The sequence below is a fragment of the Larus michahellis genome, chromosome 2, assembly GCF_964199755.1.
Source record: "Larus michahellis chromosome 2, bLarMic1.1, whole genome shotgun sequence".
NCBI classification, from domain to species: Eukaryota; Metazoa; Chordata; class Aves; order Charadriiformes; family Laridae; genus Larus; species Larus michahellis.
The window spans coordinates 148,924,705-148,937,160 of record NC_133897.1 but is presented as its reverse complement, the minus strand read 5'-3'; the positions used below and the strand labels follow the sequence as shown (position 1 = coordinate 148,937,160).

At 40.8% G+C, this 12,456-nt stretch overlaps 1 protein-coding gene across 20 annotated transcripts in view; it reads right to left on the bottom strand.

The window, feature by feature from the left end:
* OXR1 (oxidation resistance 1) overlaps positions 1-12,456 on the bottom strand; it is a 295,555-nt gene that overhangs the window by 245,353 nt on the left and 37,746 nt on the right. For all 20 annotated transcript variants that reach the window (XM_074577654.1, XM_074577651.1, XM_074577647.1 and 17 more), the window contains one exon: positions 11,126-11,204. In XM_074577654.1, coding sequence (XP_074433755.1) covers positions 11,126-11,142 — 17 coding nt within the window. In that variant the 5' untranslated portion in view covers positions 11,143-11,204. The remainder of the gene's footprint in view (positions 1-11,125; positions 11,205-12,456) is intronic.

Sequence of the window (12,456 nt, the reverse complement as noted above, 5' to 3'; positions counted from 1 at the left end):
TAGCGAAGGCATCTAGCATTGCCCCATAACAGCCAGAGAAACAAGAAAATTCTGTTTACAACTAGTTTCTGATAATAAATGACAAACTATTTCTCATCCCTCAGATTAGAAAAAGTCAGGCAAAATGCAGTTATTTGCCAAAAGGTAAATAACCTTTTGATGGCATCTTCCATTCTTGGAACTATTCTCATAAATAGCTTTTTTGCTCTTATGACGCATCTGTTGCATTTATTTCTCCCCTTCCCATGAGACTCCCCATCTGCTATATACATCTGAAATGGCATCTGATAATTCCTGCTAAGAAAATAGCCTGATCTATTCCAGTCTTCAGATTCACTTTTTCATAAACATCAGCATGAATAGAGAAAGATATTAGGAAATCAGACCTAGAATTCTGTGCTCAGAAAATAATCTTGTCCATGTTAAGAAACAAACAAAAAAAATGGGGCTTTGGGGATGAGGGAAGGTTTCATCTGACAATACGGTTCACAGGAGAACATGGATTTAAAATAAGATGAATAGAAGGCGCTGACCAATCACTCCTTATACATATGAACAAAAGAGTTCACCATGATAAAACTTAAGCCACTGGTGGTATTCTTTCACCATGGTTATTTAAAACACAAAGAGAATCTTAGAGTTATATTAAAGATGGAAGATCAAGTAGAGACAAAAGCTAAGACTGCATGGTCGTCCCCAGCCCCTCATGGAGTTTGTTGCACAGTTTTGGATTGGCTCTTCAGAAAGCTGCATTTCTTCTGGAACAAAAGTTAAGGGAATAATAAAGCAGGTTTTCTACCTTGGTTTAAAGATGGATAAAAGAGTGGAAGTCACACTGTATTCAGGCCAGAAAAAGATTACAAGGATTAAGGTGAATACAGTATGATGTAACAAGCCCTGTACAAACCTGGCTTGGCCCTTCTGGCTTTTCTATAATGCAGATAGAACAATGAATCATACACCAAACATTATCCAAAATAAACCATGCGTCATATCTAGTGGTAAATGAATTATCCCTGCTCTTCAGAACTGCTCTTTTCATAACGAGCCATCCCTCTAGACAGTCTGAAGACAACTGAGTGAATTTTCTTCCTGTAACTATGAGAATCCTGTAACTATGCTGGCATGAGCCAGCAATGTGCCCTTGTGGCCAAGAAGGCCAATGGCATCCTGGGGTGCATCAAGAAGAGTGTGGCCAGCAGGTCGAGGGAGGTCATCCTCCCCCTCTACTCTGCCTTGGTGAGGCCGCACCCAGAGTACTGTGTCCAGTTCTGGGCTCCCCGGTTCAAGAGGGACAGGGAACTGCTGGAGAGGGTACAGCAAAGGGCTACCAAGATGATTAGGGCATTGGAACACCTCTCTTATGAAGAAAGACTAAGGGATTTGGGTCTCTTCAGTCTGGAAAAAAGACGACTGAGGGGGGATCTTATCAGCACTTATAAATACTTAAAGGGTGGGTGTCAGGAGGATGGGGCCAGGCTCTTTTCAGTGGTGCCCAGCAACAGGACAAGAGGTAACAGGCACAAACTTGAACATAGGAAGTTCCACCTAAACATGAGGAGGAACTTTTTTACTTTGAGGGTGGCAGAGCACTGGAACAGGCTGCCCAGAGAGGTGGTGGAGTCTCCGTCTCTGGAGACGTTCAAAACCCACCTGGACGCATTCCTGTGCAGCCTGCTCTGAGTGACCCTGCTCTGGCAGGGGGGTTGGACTAGATGATCTCCAGAGGTCCCTTCCAATCCTATGATTCTATGAATCAGGAAACAGAGCTAAAACTGCCATGTAGTAAGTTCAATTTCAACAGCTAGAATTTTAATATGACTTCCTACTTATAAAAGATTTGCTATAAAAATTATACCTGTATTAACAATTAATTTTTGGATGTTTATAAGTTTAGAAACTGTTACAGAAATGACAAATCAAAAATACTGGCTGTAAGGAAACCACCATCCAGTGTAGTTCTGATAATTACAATTAGGGAGCTTAAAGAAATCCAGAATATCAGATTAGTTTCACAATCTCTACACCTCTGACTTGTGCTACCGTGACATCTTCCAAGTATGAACCAAATGGATTGGATCTACAGACTAATTTTATAGTCTTCCCTTCAGACTGATTTTCTTGTACTTTCCAGCAATGTTTAAGACAATATTTTCCAATTAATTGAAAATCATTTAGTGCTCTCAACAAATTATTCCTCAATGAGTCTGGAGCAGATACACTTTCCCAAGTGCCTTTGATTTCTTCTCTGCACGCAGAGACATGCACTTAATTAAAACTTTCCATCGAAGTGGCATTAGCTAGACACACAAGGCATACCAAGTTGCTCTTAGGCTTCCTGCCAGAAAGCCAGCAGTGCTGATGCTTTCATTCATTTACTTTAAATTGTCAGCAAAACAGGCAATTTATGACCACATAAATACGAAGGCAACAACCTATGACCACTACTATCTGCAGCAATACAGCACAGATGCAGATGTTTAGTTGGTCCCGTTCCCTGGGACTGGTTCATGTTGCCAAATGCAGAATCAGAACACACTTTACTAAGTGTCTTCTATAACACCGTAAGAAAATAAATCAGCAGTATGTGTGTTTAAAAAGGTGTCAGGGAACAGCATGAAGAAATCCCATTAGCAGACAACATTGTGCAGATATCTACTATTCAACCACGTTGAAAATCTAACCCCGGGGCTTTATACACACAAGCAGGACGCAGACATCTCACATTGTGAAACAAGGTTTGTTTTTTATCAGGATATTGGGATTTTTGTTAAGAAATAAAGACAAAAGGGAGAAAAGCTGCCTGCTCTGATACAGTGTTATGATTGTGGGCAGGGATTTAAAAAAGCATCCAAAGAAAGGGAGACATCTGAGAAATCATGTAATTGCCAGAAGCATTTGAAAAAGTCTGTAGGACACAACAACAGCTCTCATTATGTGGTACCAGTTCTGCTTCGGAAGGTTTTAGAGAGGTATCTGGCAAGCAACTCCCGAGAGAAAATGTGTTTCTGACCACCAGTGTAGCTATTCTTACATGTGAAAGATGCAGCAGAATCTAGATGCCACTTAACTCCATGAGGTGCTGATTGTCATATGCGTGCCCTTCACTTTTAAGTTGAAATTAAACTAGAGTGGTTTTAAATTGAGACAAGGTTTCATGTGTGGCGGCACTGACAATTCCCTAATCTACAGACTTAATTTCCTAAAAATGAGAGAAATCTTATGAAGTTATTTTTACAGACAGAATCCAACAGGAGCAGTTCTGCTAAGACTGGAAACGTACCAACAACCGGAGATATCTGCAGGGCACCGAGGCCCAAGTTCAGCACGAAACCTGAGCATGAGGAAAAGTTCATCCTGGTCTGGGAAATATCTTCATGCTTTCCTGTGCAAGCAGAAGTGACTGAACTGAGGCATCAGTACCTTCAACTGACTTCACTCGGCAAGACAGACCTTCAGTTTATACCTTCGCATATTTTTCTTCCAAATGCATTTCTTGAAAAGGAAAACCAAAGAACAATTTCCTCATCCTGCATATCCTTGATAAAGAGTATCATTAAAAAATTCAGGTGAAATCCTGACTTCTAAAATAAGAGCAAAAGAATTTCGCTGACTTCAGAAATGCCAGGGTTTTGCCCTTCAGCATGAGCTTGAACCAGGTGCAATGGGGAACAAAACCCTGCACGCTGAAGACCCCAGCGACATACACGACATACCTTAAAGGTCTTGCTCAGAAACTCTTTGTCTCCTTTATCTCTTAAAGCGTAAGGGAACTGGAAACACGACAAGAAAGGTGGCTGCAGTTTTGCTCACACATTAATTGCTTGAGATCAACTGGAGACGTAAACAAACACGCTGGCACTCCAATGCAAAGAAAAACAAACAAAAAAATGTAGTCACTGAGATGTTGGGTCCTCTTTGTAGTTTCAAGTACCAGCCACTTTTGAAGAAGGAACTTATGGTATTAAAGGCTATAACTGAAGTGCAAGTGTAATCCTATAATTAAAGAATCTGCAGGCAATAATCAGATGTTCTTACAAAAATTCCAAGATATAGCAAAGAAGCACAACAGGAGAATTAACTAATTTTGAGTATTAGAGCTACAGCATGAAGTTGGTGTAGGAATGGAGATGACTTTCTCTAACAAAAAAGATACTTGCCAGGTTGGCTGGTTAGCTCATGCAAATGCCTTTGAAAAGCTCTACAAGAGGCGGAGCAGAGCCTGATTGCAAAATAGACTTCTGTAAAAATATAACTGAGAAAACATTAACCACTTAATATAAACAGACTTACATTTATTTTATATTTTCATTTGTAAAAACACATATTATATCCAAATATTAATTCACATTTTATAATTAAGGATGCAGTTGCTTGAAGCAAATTTTGAAACGCTGTTCACCATAGCTTAAGATTTTTGTAATTTTATTTGTATGTATAGGTGGCCAAATTTTTATTAGATGGACTGGTAAACTAAAAATATTTTCTATATTTTGTTATATATGCAACCATTTTATTGGAGCTTAAGCTCCACTATATGAACACTGACCGCGCTTTTTACATTGCACTGCATCTGGCTGGGATGGAGTTAATTTTCTTCATAGCAGCCCGTATGGTGCTGTGTTCTGGATCTGTGATTAGAAACAGTGTTGTTAACAAATCAATGTTTTGGCTATTGCTTACACAGTGTCAAGTCCTTCTCTGTTTCCCACTCTGTCCCCCTGCCTTGTGTCATCTCCCCCAAGGAAGGCTGGAGGGTGGGCAAGAAGCTGGGAGGACACACAGCCGGGACAGCTGATCAGAAATGACCAAAGCGATATTCCACACCCACACGATGTTGTGCTCAGCAATAAAAGCTGAAGGGAAGGAGAAGGAAGGGGGGACATTCGTGGTTATGGCATTTGCTTTCTAAAGCAACCATCACGTGTGTTGGCCCTGCTTTCCAGAAAGTGGTTAAACATCTGCCTGCCAATGCGAAGCAGTGAATGAATTCCTTATTTTCCTTTGTTTGTGCACTTTTGCTTCACCTATTATTCTGTCTTTATCTTGATCCATGAATCTTCTAACCTTCCTTCTCTTTTCTTCCCATCCCATGGGACAGTGAACTGAGTGAGCGGCTTTGCAGGTGCTTGGTTGTCGGCTGAGGTGAACCTATCCCATAACCCGTAAACTCTTCAGAACTTTTCTTGCAGATCCACAGCAAATCATATTTTTGTTACGTTACTACTTCATTAGTTAAGCATTGCTACTTTGGGGGTTAGTTTCATCATTACCAGAGGAAGTAAAAAAGATCAAAACCCTCTTCCCCCCAGCAGGAAGAGTAATATTCAGAGCAGTGATACTCAAGGAAGCTAACAGAGGATAAGGTTCCAAGAAGTGTATGTTTAAGGCAGCTACCACATTGCAGAGACCCAAGTGCAAAGTCCTGGATGGACTTTGTCACAAGGAGATCATTAAGCATTTTGGTGAATTGAATCCAAGTGGGTGAACTGAGTGCAAGAGGCAGAAGGTGCACATCAGATGCTCAGACAAGGTAGAGACAGATAACAGGAAACTGGGCGCAAAGCGATCAGAGAAAGTACTGTATGGCAAATAACAAATCCAATGAAAAGAGGAAAACTAAGCAGATGGAAGACTTGACAGGGGAAACACCTGACAAAGATAAATTGCCAGGCTACAGGGAAGCTGAAGTTCTGCTGTACAGTTAGTTTCTGGAGCTACAAACACATAAAGCTACCAAGAAATACAGAGAACTTGGCCCCTTACATCCTGGATCAACTGTCAGTGGAGTAATGTGACCGTTTGAGGTGAAGAAGAAAAATCTTCCCTGCTGCTATCTGATGTGAGCAAGCAATCATTCGTAACTGGATCAACACGCTCAGGTCCACTTCCTCTCCTTCTTGCTTACCCACACCTAGAACAAATGCTGCTGAGAGAAGCTGTGGGTTATCAGAAGAGAGCCACACTCCATGCTGGAAGGATGAATTCTGCAACAGAGAGACCACGTATGCACTGAAGGCTGGAGTTACCCCATCTGAAGAGTTATGTGACCTATTAATAGCTCTGAGCTCTTATTAAGCATAGCACAGGCTGGAAAAATTGCCCAGGTGTGTAAAAGGGGAAAAAAAACCCTCGGAAACCAAGAGACAGTCAGTATAGAAAGTTACACGTTCTGTTGCCCTATATGCATCTGTATACTGTGTCTGTTCCAGCTGAATTAGAAACCGAGTCCCAGAGCTGCCTTTTCATTTTGCATTATTCAGCCTCCAGGCCCTGAAGCAATAAAACAGTGCAAGACAATGGAAGCTTGTATTTAGGAAAGGGCAGTAAACTTAAAAAGAGTCCATGTCAATAAATGCTATTTTGCAGTTCACTACCATAACAAAGATGAGCAGTAAGAAAGTTAATTCCATAACAGAGCAGAAGAGACAAAAGCATGTATAGCTTAATTCGAGTAGTGTCACTTCCAACTAAAAAGCAAAAGAAAGAGGATAGTGAGCACCATGTGAATTTTAGTCAAACCAGATAATTATTTTTGTAGACTTATAAAACCCAAATAGAACTTTGACACACAGTCCTAGTGTTTAGTAATGGACAGAATTTTGTGGCCATCCACTGGCCACGCTTTAGAACCTGGCAGAGGTATCAGAACAAACACAGGAACAGTCCAAGACTAATGCCAATAAAAAACATAAAATTTAGAAACCATGTGTAAACATAGCCTTTCTGTAGCTAAGGGGAAAGACGAAACTAGGCTTACATTATCTTGAAAACACTACAGTCTGTTCGTATCAGGAGCTTATAAATAAACACTATTTCCTGAACTTTCTAATCAAAACCAGATATAAGAACAGGAAGTCAGTAACCGCCAGTGACTAAAAAGCTGATGGGTCTTTCCAAATCTCTTCATCCTCCTTCTATAGCAGTCACATTACTTGCACAGCTCAGCTATCATCTAAAATTATAAACATGCCAATGTAAGTAGACACTGGAAGAAAGGTTCGTTTTTCTGCTTGTCACAGGACTCTTTGCTGCTGACAGACCTGGCCTTAGAAAATTTACTATAACTTTCCAAGATGGCTGATTGGAATATGATTTGGAAAGAAAATTATTTTCCTCCACAAACAACTGCTGTATTATGAAACTCTTGGACCACTGACCAAGGCTGTCAGCACTGCCATTCACGCAACCTGGCCATCCATCAGAAAGCACCAAACTAGCCATCAAAATAGTCTGAATTAAACCTAGTAACACTAGCCCTCCACAGCCTAAGCACTGGCAGTAGATCACACAAGCTCTAGCTGCTGCCTTCTCTATGGACCTTCTTGAGGTTCAAACCAATGGAGGGGGAAGGAGACGCCGCATACTTGTGGCAGGAGACAACTCAGACTTGGATGTGACAGTTAACTTCTAATTAGCCAGAAATACTTCTGGCAGTTTGTGCACTTCACAGGACCACAGTGGTATCCTCCACAAACCCAATTCAAACACACGCCATGTACAAGGGACAAACGGATGCAGCTCCAGCAATGGAGCCATATCGCATAAACGCTTCAGCAAATGTCCTCATACTTCTTACCTCCCACTTCTCACAATTGCTTCCTTCAGTCTGCTAAACTCGTTTAGGGACCAAATGGCTGGGCACTAGGGGTTAGATTTGTCACTTAGGCCACCTTTTGAACTGCTCCAATCTAGGCTAGAGAAGGAAAATAGAACTGAGCATGCCATCCAGGAGAAATACTCTCCAGTTGCCTGGACATAGTCTAAATGAGTTATACAACATCAGGTTTCCAAGCTGAAGAACGTATATAACAACAGGTTAGAATACCCCTGAACATCAAGACGCCAGTGGCAGGCAGACAGTCAGACAGAGTTTACTGCAAATCCCAAGGATGTGCTAATTTGGGGCCTATCTTTGCAGACAAACTTCCACACATAAAATTGGTTCCCACAAAATAAAAATTCCTTCTCTAAAGCCATTTACATACTTTCACCTTCCACAGGAGGAAAATCGGCAATTGCTCTTGCAAGACTGTACACAACATGAATAACACAACATATCAGAAACTCATTGGTGTACGTACTGATCTCTGCTACTTCAATGCTGGTGTCTACTGTAGATTTAATTAAATGGAGAAAAATTAACACAACAGAAAAAAGATGAGAGCAGAATACAAGACAACACAGAGAAACCACAATAGTTCAGTATTTAAAAGCATGGGATCAGCTCTCAAATTAAATTGAAATCAAGAGGAATTCACCTCTTTGTTAGCGCTGTCTGTTCAAATTAACAAAACAGCTTCTTATAAAGCACCTGAGAAGTACCTTCCTCACATACGAATTTTGTCAAAGCTGTTCTGATAGGACATTCACTTTTATCAACTTCATTATTCAGTCTGTTCAACAGGGATTATTCACAAAAAATAAACTTTGTATGCAAAATTAAGAGAAATGAAGAGAAAGGTATAAATAAAAAAAGGAGCTGAGATACTTTATACCTGATAACTTCCAAAGATCTGGTGACAGGAGATAATTCAGTTTTTGAGTCAGTTTTGTAATTTTGTTAAACTTTTTGTGGAGATTATAATTAGCAATGTATTATTAAACTAATTAAAAACTTATTTTACAAGAAAATAAATCTTAAATCATCCTTTCCTATAGAAAAATAGCTTTGTTCCTCATGATATTTCCAAGTAAATACAGTATTTCTTTTTTAGGAAGAGAATGAATGTATCAAACCAAGATTTTCAAAAACTCTCAATAGTTTTAGGTAGTCTATATGTAGGAGTTTATAACCTTTACTAAAAGCTCAAGATTTTCTTCTTCACAATTAAGAGTCCTCTATGAAAATTAAATTCAAATTGCACTGCAATTGGGAGAACAAAATACCTGACAAGTACTCAATCACTGCCTAACTAAAATATGGTACCAATCTCAAGAATACTTGATATAATTTCCCAGTTTACACATAGGAGGCTACTAACTTGCAAGTCCACTCTGCCCGTTTCCCTCCCAGAGCAAGAAATCCTTTATTTATTGTGACTGGTTCAAAACAGTTTGCATAAAGTGAGAAATAGCAGAACACAGTACAGTGGAGAGGCAAAGAACTTCTGTTCCCCAGATGTGCCTTTTTTTCATAAAACCTCTTGTTTGCAGACATGAAAGAGAATTTCATATTGTCTGTAATATTCCTTATGAGGAATTTTCATTTGCATAGTAATTAAGATTCAACCTGGGAGAAAAAAAAAAGATAAAGAATGAAATTTCAAGGCTACCAAACACAATTCTTCATTTTGCCATTGCTTTATAATGCTAAGAAAAGATAAAGAGACTATCCTGAGAGTGAAAAAATGTTTAGATCAGCCCAGAAGGAGATCATATGGGGTAATATTAAACAGTGGCAAAATTAACTAACCCACCTGAATATAATGTAATATAATTTATTTCACTTAGCAGAATGTCTTTGTTTAACCTGAGTGTTAGTATTCTGCAAAGACAATAAATTAAAAGCAGAAATCCTCAAACAGGAAGTTTGCAATTCTGTTAGTGTACCTTCAGCAACAATAATCATCATACTGACAAAACAACAGATTCTGTACTTACCTACAAATAAGACCAAAGGTTCCTCTTCCTGAAGAGTTACCCTAAAAATATACTGCATTTGCATCTCGTATACAAGGTAACAGACTCCGGAATCCGATGCAAGTACCACTTCAGACAGACACAGAATATCCCGTTGAATTTGCTGCCGTGTGAGGCAGCAGTGCTCACACTTGCAGGAGCACAAGGGAGCGGGCAGCCCCTGGTAGCATCCCTGACTCAGAGGCTGCAGCTCACGCTGAAGCCTTGCACAACTCGTGCAGGAGCTGATGCTTTAGAAAACCAAACTGCTTTTTCTTGTTATTTGCCACCCCTGACTCCTGCAGGCATGCAAGATGCTGCTTCATATGTGCTACTTCTTAAGGGCAAGCTAGCCTTCCCTCTTCCCAACAATTCGGAAGAGGTGAGCTACTTCTCCAGGTGCTCTGCCACTGCATGGGGGCAAACTAGGCTGCCATGCAACTGGGGCGCAAGTGCTGAAGTCCTTGACTAACTCATACTAAAAACCTAAAAGCCTACCAACAAGCAAAAAAGCCAGGGAGTTCACACAGGGGAGCGATGGTGTATAGTATGTTTGTTCCATGGAGAAATCACAGTCTCCTGCGGAAGACCCATCGGTGCAGAAGCTGGTGCTTCTGGCAAGCAAGATGCAAGCACCTGGCAAGGTGCCTCGGGTGCTGCAACGGCTTGTGCGGCTGCAGGAACTGCGGGGGAAGCAAGGCCGTGCTGTCTGCTGATGGATACAGGAGAAGAATCACACCACCTGATGCTTCAGAGGAGCATGTAAAGAGTACAGGAAGCAGAGTGCATGGGTTCAAAAATGTTGATTTTTGAGACATATGGGGTATGACATTGAATCACGCAGAATAAGAAACGGAGGTTACCTAATATTCGGTATGGACTCCCTAAAACCGGACCTTATATTCAGTATGGACTCCAGTGTTGGTGAAACACTGGAACAGGTTGCCCAGAGAGGTGGTGGAGGCCCCATCCTTGGAGACATTCAAGGCCAGGCTTGATGAGGCATGAACCTGATCTAGTTGAAGAAGTCCCTGCTTACTGCAGGGGGGTTGGACTAGATGACCTTTAAAGGTCCCTCCCAACCTAACAGATTCTATGATTCTATGATTCTAAAATGGCAGAAAAGAACCTATCTTACACTGGTGCTTTGTTGTCCTGCTGTTATTTTCTGTACCCAGAAAGCAGGAGGGATGCCCTCCAGCACTACTACAGGGTCGTCTTTGGCAGTCTTTCTTCTTTGGCAGTCTTGCTGTTACCCATACTGCCTTGGGGATACTATTTGCCTTTGTGCTACATGACCTGTATGCCATGTACCTGCCAATTAAAGTAGGCCAGAGCTGTACAGTAAAGAAAAACTAATCAATATAATAGAAAGAAGAATATATCTAGCTGATGTATTTTGTATAACAATATATGCAGAAAATGTAAAATTTTCAGATTAGAGTTACAACAGCCATACTTTTTTTTGGAGATGAAAAGTGTAACAACAAAGGTGAAAACTGACCTCTTAGTGCCAAACATGATGGTGCGGGCTTGTTTCACATCTATGAATGCACTGCTCTGCACGGGCTGTTTCTGTTGACCTGGATGAGAAGAGAGAGATAGATTTTTAGATCAAGCAACTCAAGACCTTGATTTTAATATCCTGAACAATAAGTACATCAGTAAACATCTTCCAGTGCAATGTCAGAGAATACCTGGCAATTTTATAGAAATACAAAGGTTAGCAAAACAATGTAAAGGTTAACAAACAAAAGATAAAATTTAAAAAACCGAAGACTAAATTCGACTGGTAGGGCTTAAACCTGAGGTTCTTAGAGCAGCTGCTCAACAAAAGAATTACGTATAACGTTATGTGGTAGTACAACATCTAAAAGCCCTTGCCTCTGAAAGGGGAAGTCATGTGCTCAAGTGAAATTCAGGTGCCTCAAAGCAACTAAACAAGATCTTCCTGAATTGCCAGTCTGAACACAGCTATATAAATTTACATCTTAATTGCATTTTGGTGCTACATTTATTGAATTAGTAAATTAGTAATTTTTCCAGAAAAAAAAAATTTCCTCAAGTGGGCCTACTAAATATGGACCTACCTTTGTATAGAAAATAAAAATACGAAAATATTAGAGAATAATAGAATAATTAGGTGAGGAGGAACTGCCTAGTCTAACCCTCACCTCAAAGCAAGTGTAATTAGATCAGCTTGCTCAGGGGTATGTCCAGCTGAGTGCTGAACACCTCCACGACCTCTCTGGGGAACCAGTTCCAGTATTTCACCACCATCATGGTAAAAACATTTTTCCTAATGCCTGATCAGAATTTTCCATGTTACAACTTGTGTCCACTGCCTCTTATCATATCACTGTATGCCTTCGAGAAAAGTCTATCTCCATCTCCTCTATATCCTCCACTCAGATACTCATTGACAGCACTAAGGTCTCCTCTTGGTCATCTCTTCTTACGGCTGAGTTGATTCAGCACCAGTCACCATGCAGGTGACTTTCTTTGCTGTAAGGGCACACTGCTGGCTCACACTCAAATTGTTGTTCACTAGGCGCCTCAGATCCCTTTCTGCAGCACGGCTTCCCAGGCAGTTGGTCCCCAGCCCATCTTTTTACACACGGTTATTCCATCCCACGGGCAAGACCTTGCATTTGCTTTTGCTGAACTTTGTGAGGTTCCTGTCAGGCCGTTCCTTCAGGCCTTCAGCTTGCCCAGGTCCCCCTGAATAGCAGCACTGCCCTCCAGCACACTGACTGCTGCCTGCAATTCGATGTCATCCACAAGCTTGCTGAGACTGCACTCCATCCCATCGTTGATGTCATTAGTGAAGATACT